The sequence below is a fragment of the Eriocheir sinensis genome, chromosome 27, assembly GCF_024679095.1.
Source record: "Eriocheir sinensis breed Jianghai 21 chromosome 27, ASM2467909v1, whole genome shotgun sequence".
NCBI lineage: Eukaryota > Metazoa > Arthropoda > Malacostraca > Decapoda > Varunidae > Eriocheir > Eriocheir sinensis.
Window position 1 is genome coordinate 4,222,090 of NC_066535.1, and position 5,716 is coordinate 4,227,805.

Consider the following 5,716-nt stretch of genomic DNA (forward strand, 5'->3'; position numbering starts at 1 on the left):
CCCTGCAGTAACGTAAGTCTTTTGTTTCTTACTGCAGACACGCTTAAGCAAGACCCCTCGGCCGCTCCCCAGGTGATCCCACAGGTAAGAACTGCGTGGTGGTGCTTTGTGGTCTATTTTTTCTTCCCTGTTGTACTCTCGGCGCCATGTGACCTCTGTAGTTGCGGCGCCATGATCCTACAGTCGAATCTTTTTCTCTTCTTCCTCGTCAACAGAAGCATTGCAACACGTATCTAGCCACTCGCCTGCTCCCCTTCTTGCTTCTTATATTCCCGGTTGCAGACTCTTTTTCACCCCTTTTCACTCGCGTTCCCTCTATTCCCATTCCTTACCGCTCTCTTTCCTCTCTTCACGTCCTTTCTTTCTTTTCTTATCCTATCTTTCTTCCCTGTCTCTCTTCCATTGGTCTTCTTTTCTATTCCCATTCCTTACCGCTCTCTTTTCTCGCTCCTCCACTTTCTTTCACTTCCTTTCTTTCTTTTCTCATCCTATCTTTCTTTCCTCCCTCTCTTCCATTCTATTCTCCTTTCTCTTCCCATTCCTTACCGCTCTCTTTTCTCGCTCCTCCACTTTCTTTCACTTCCTTTCTTTCTTTTCTTATCCTATCTTTCTTCCCTCCCTCTCTTCCATTCTATTCTCCTTTCTATTCCCATTCCTTACCGCTCTTTTTTCTCCTTCCTCCACTCTCTTTCACTTCCTTTCTTTCTTTTCTTATCCTATCTTTCTTCCCTGCCTCTCTTCCATTCTGTCCTCCCTTCGTCTTACTCCTTCCCTCGTTTGTTTTACTCTTTTTCTTGCATTTACTTTTTATATGTTTTCATCTTATATATTTATTCATGCTATTTATCTATTTTTACTTCTTTTCATGATATAATTCCCGTATTTTTTTCTTATTCCTAAAATCATTAGTAAAAAGTAGTTATTAAGTAAGCATGTGCGTGTGTATTTCGAATCTCTTTACGTCGTGTTATCATTGCTAGTATTTCTTTTTCTTATGCTATTTTTTTCCTGTCCATTCGTAAAGGCGTTAATAAAAAAAGAAGTTATTAAAGTGAAGACGTGCGTATAATGAGTCAATTTGTTATGGTACGGTGCTACGATCTTTAACTTCCTTTACTTTACTGTTGTTTTCATTGTTGTTGTTATCGTTTTGTTTATATTGTTTACTGCGCGTGGTCTCGATCGGCTCATTGGTATGGTAAGGTTGGCTCTCTGCGCCACACTCGGCGTCTGCTGCTCCATGCCTGTCTGCGCGAAGAACAGGTCTGGCGTGTTTGTTTTATTTATAACGTTGATTTATGTATTTGTTTGTTGGTATAGGTTGCGTGTCAAGAATATTGTTTGTTTATCTGTTTGTTTTTGGTAATTATGTTTTTGTTTTGATTTTTGGTTTCAGACACTGCTTGATCTTGTTTTTCTTAAATCGCATATATTACGTTTCTTTGTTTGTTTATCTGATTATTTTTTTCAGTCCATATTTTTATTAATCTCTTAAAATCTCTGTTTGTATCTATCTATCTAAATATCTAACTTATCAATCAATTATTCATCTTCTAATCTTTGACTTTTATTTATGATCTTTCATTTTTGATAGGAGCTCCCTTGCATAGGCCTACTGGATTCTTGCAGACTCCTTATGATCTTATGGTCCTGTTCTTATTGTTTTTAGTTCTATACAATTATTATGTATCTCCTTTCATCTTACTCTCTCTTCTTTTCCTCTTCCCATTTCTCCACCATTCATTTCCTTCCTCCTGTACGTCTCTCCCACTTCTTGCCTTCATCTTCCTTGGCACCGTATAATCACGGCTAAGAGAGGATCAAGCAAGCAAAATGAAGGCAGAAAGCAAAAAATTCAGCTCCTTAACTCCCTCCCTCTCCTGCCTATGACCGCCTTGTGTACGTGTGTGTGTGTGTGTGTGTGTGTGTGTCCTAGACCGTGACCCTGAAAATTGGTAGAGAAAGGATCAACTAAATCTCTCTCTCTCTCTCTCTCTCTCTCTCTCTCTCTCTCTCTCTCTCTCTCTCTCTCTCTCTCTCTCTCTCTCTCTCTCTCTCTCTCTCTCTCTCTCTCTCTCTCTCTCTCTCTCTCTCTCTCTCTCTCTCTCTCTCTCTCTCTCTCTCTCTCTCTCTCTCTCATAAAGTAAAGAAACAGACAGGAAGAAGGGAGAAGTGGAGGAAGCAGACGTTGGAAAATATGGAGTAAAGGGAGGAAAGTTAGTTTGAATAATGGAGAGAAAAATCGAAAGAGGGAAAGAAATGATGACGAAGGAGGAGGAAGGAAGGAAACAAGGAAGAGGAAGTGAGTGCCAAAATTGTTAAGAGGGAGAGAAAAAAAATAGGTTTGGGGGAAGGAGGAGGGAGAACATACACAACAACAACAACAACAACAACAACAACAACAACAACAGCAACTGCAAAGATCACGTAAACGACACAAGGATATAAGAAAGACTAAACCGAAGACCAAAACGAGGAGGAGGAGGAGGAGGAGGAGGAAGAAGAAAAGCAGTAGAAAGAGACATTATAGGAGGTAGAGGAAACATGGAAACATGGAAACATGGACTAGCAGGCAGCAGAAAGCCTGTTGGCTCATTACTAGGGGAGGAGGAGGAGGAAGAACAAGAACTGATTCGAGGCTGGGACGAAAAGGAGAAAAAAGACGAATAGAAAATGACGAATAGAACGAGAAATAAGAGTAGGAAGAGTAGGAGGAGAATTAGAATTTTGAGGAGAAAGAGAAGGAGGAGGAAACATGGAAACATGGACGAGCAGGCAGCAGAAAGCCTGTTGGCTCATTACAAGGCTGCCTGCTTTCAGTAATTTAATCAATCCGTCAGCCACGGGATTGGCTTGCGGGAAGGATGAAAGCTCTTGTGTACCTACTCCTGGATACATTCAGTTCACTCCCGATGCAGCAAAGTGCCGATCAATGCGTTTCTTGAAGATGTTGATTGTCCCTGCGCTAACTACTTTTATAGGAGGGCTGTTACAGTGGCGAACAACTCTATTCGAGAAATAACTCCTGCCGGTGTCGGTATTGCATCACTTTGCTTGAATTCTTTTTCTATTGTTTCTTGTCCTCGGGTTTGTTTGTAGCGTGAAGAGTTTGGAGTGATCAACGTTGCTGAGCTTGTTCAGGTATTTAAAGACTTGCATCATGTCTCCCCGCAGTCGTCTTTTCCAACGTGAAGAGATTGAGTCACTCGAGTCGCAATGCGTAAGGTTTCATCCTCAGTGATGGTATCATCTTCGTGGCGCGGTGCTGTACTTTCTTAAGTAATTTCAATGTCTTTCCTGTAATTTGGAGACCTTGCACGGCGTATTCCAGGTGGGGCCTTGCCAGCGAATTATACAAGGATAACATAGCTCCCGGCGTCTTGTATTCGAAGTTCCTCGCTATGAACCCGAGCATAGTATTGGCTTTCTTACAGGCGGACTTGCAGTGCTTTGCTTGTTTCAAGTCACTGTTGAGGGTGACCCCGAAGAGAAATGCTGGAAGAGGGTGTAGTAGGTAGGAAATCAGCGAAACGAAGAGGGAAATATAACAGTAAAATCACTCCCTTAGTCTCGCCCCAAGCTGTGTAACACGAAGACGCGTCACTAAACACACGCCGGCTTGGCCACACGCACACCTATGAATCCCTCGTAGAACACGCCGCGGAGGACTTACCAATGGCGTGTTTAGATCAATAATCTACCAATAAACTGAGGAACCACAAAACAAAACGATTGTAAAAAATTTAAAAATATATATAGTTTCCCATAAAATCTTATTAGTTTCCCTTTTAATTCACTGCATCTGATCACAGTCTGTACGCCGGAGGCCCCGGTAGTTATCTTAGCTATGCTCCACCTTTGTCCATCTCCTCAACTCTAGACACGCCAGGAGCCAAAAGAATTGCTTCCTCGAGACCCGGTAGTTATCTTAGCTATGGAGCATAGCTAAGATAACTACCGGGTGGAGAATGCCTCTGATCCACCTTTCTCCCTCTCCTTAACTCTAAACTCGCCAGGAGCCAAAATAATTTCCTCACCTCCAAGCTCCCTACAACACTACCTCCTAGCCTCGCCACCTATATAAAGCAGGGTACAGCTGTATAGGTGTCAGATACCAAATGGCCAGCACACACACAGTGTCTCTGCTGATCGCCGACGGTCCTCCCGGCCCCCCCGCTCGGGGCGCCGGGGCTCGAGGGCCCCCGCCACGCCGAGCTGCCTGGCGGGCCCGGAAGAGCACGCAAAGACGGGCACGTCCCGATCGCCTGAATTCACTGGATTTCATCCACAGCTGCGACGCCCGAATACAGACCAGCTACGCTGTAGCACAAAACACGGCACCTCCTCAGGGCCTTTCATTGGAAGATGATTTGGCTGAACTTGTAGCTCAGCAAAACTTATCCCTGCCTTGGGTGGACAGTCCGCCACCAGTGACTGTGATTAACAGGCTGGGCGAAGGGGCCTACGGCACAGTGGACTTGGTTGACTGTGGCGGTGAGGTGGTGGTGAGGAAAGTGTTTAAATACCAAGACAGTTACGCTGAGGCTTACGCTCTGTGCCTCCTGCAAGGGGCAGGCGGCGCCCCTGTGCTGCTGGGAGTGAACCCACAGCCCCTCACCCTGTTCATCTCATTCTGCGGCTCCAGCCTCACCCTGGACGCCTACCTAGAGTCCCGCCCCCCCCTGGACCTGCTGCTGCACGTCCTGCTGGACCTGAGCGTCAAGCTGCAGCAGGTGCACGACGCTGGCCTGGTGCACCTGGACCTGAAGGGCGACAACGTCCTGGTGAGCCAAACGCCGCAGGGAGGTCTGGAGACCCACGTCATAGACTTCGGCCTCGCCTCACTGCCCGGGCGAGACAGCGGCTTCAGGGACGTGGACCTGGACCGCTACAACTGGATGTGTCCCCAGGCGTGCCGCGGCGGCACCGTCACTTTCGCCGCCGACGTGTACGCGCTGGGCCGCCTCATCCAGACGGTGCAGCGGCACTTCCTGGGCGACTTCCTCTACACCCTGCTGGGCCACGTGGCCGACCTGGCCCTCACGCCCGAGCCCAGCCAGCGCCCGCCGCTGTGGGCCATCACGGCCTTCCTGCGCCGCCTGCAAGACCCAGACCCTACTGACAGCCCCCAACATTCACCGCCCAGCCCCAGCCCCCCACCCTCACCGTCCAGCCGCAGTCCCCCACCCTCACCGCCCACCCCACAGAGCCCACCCTCACCGCCCAGCCTCGGCCCCCCACCCTCGCCGTGCTTCGTGAGACTACTTATGAGAGGAATAATGAACGTTATGAGGGTTGCGATGGAAATGACATTCGAGTAAGGAGTAAAAAAAAAAAAAAAAAAAATCATAAAAATAAACAAAATAAAAAAATAAAAAAAATTTAAAAAGTAAAAAAAAAAAAAAAACATAAATTAAAAGAGGTTAGGTAGGATTATTCAGAAGGAAAAGGAAGTAATTTTATGTTGGTTTAAATAATATCAAAAGGAACACAAGTTTAAGAAGAAGGGGAAAAATCTAGTACTGCCAGAATCAAAGGACTATACCCAAGATTTCAAATACATAATGCAGTTTTGGGGCGAGTTTATTTACTGTAGGTGACAACAACAAAACCTGTCGCAGTGGTCCCCATTGGTGACGCATTTTAATGCTGGCAAAGTTCTCGTACATTTTAGTTTTCATTTTCAACGCTTATATACAGAACACTATTTTTTTTA

The 5,716-nt window shown here is 46.0% G+C and overlaps 1 protein-coding gene across 1 annotated transcript; it reads left to right on the forward strand.

The window, feature by feature from the left end:
- Window positions 1-4,118: 4,118 nt before the first annotated feature.
- LOC127004275 (serine/threonine-protein kinase pkn2-like) lies at window positions 4,119-5,321 on the forward strand. Its single transcript, XM_050871840.1, has one exon. It carries the CDS (start codon window positions 4,119-4,121, stop codon window positions 5,319-5,321), a length of 1,203 nt encoding a protein of 400 aa, XP_050727797.1.
- Window positions 5,322-5,716: the final 395 nt, after the last annotated feature.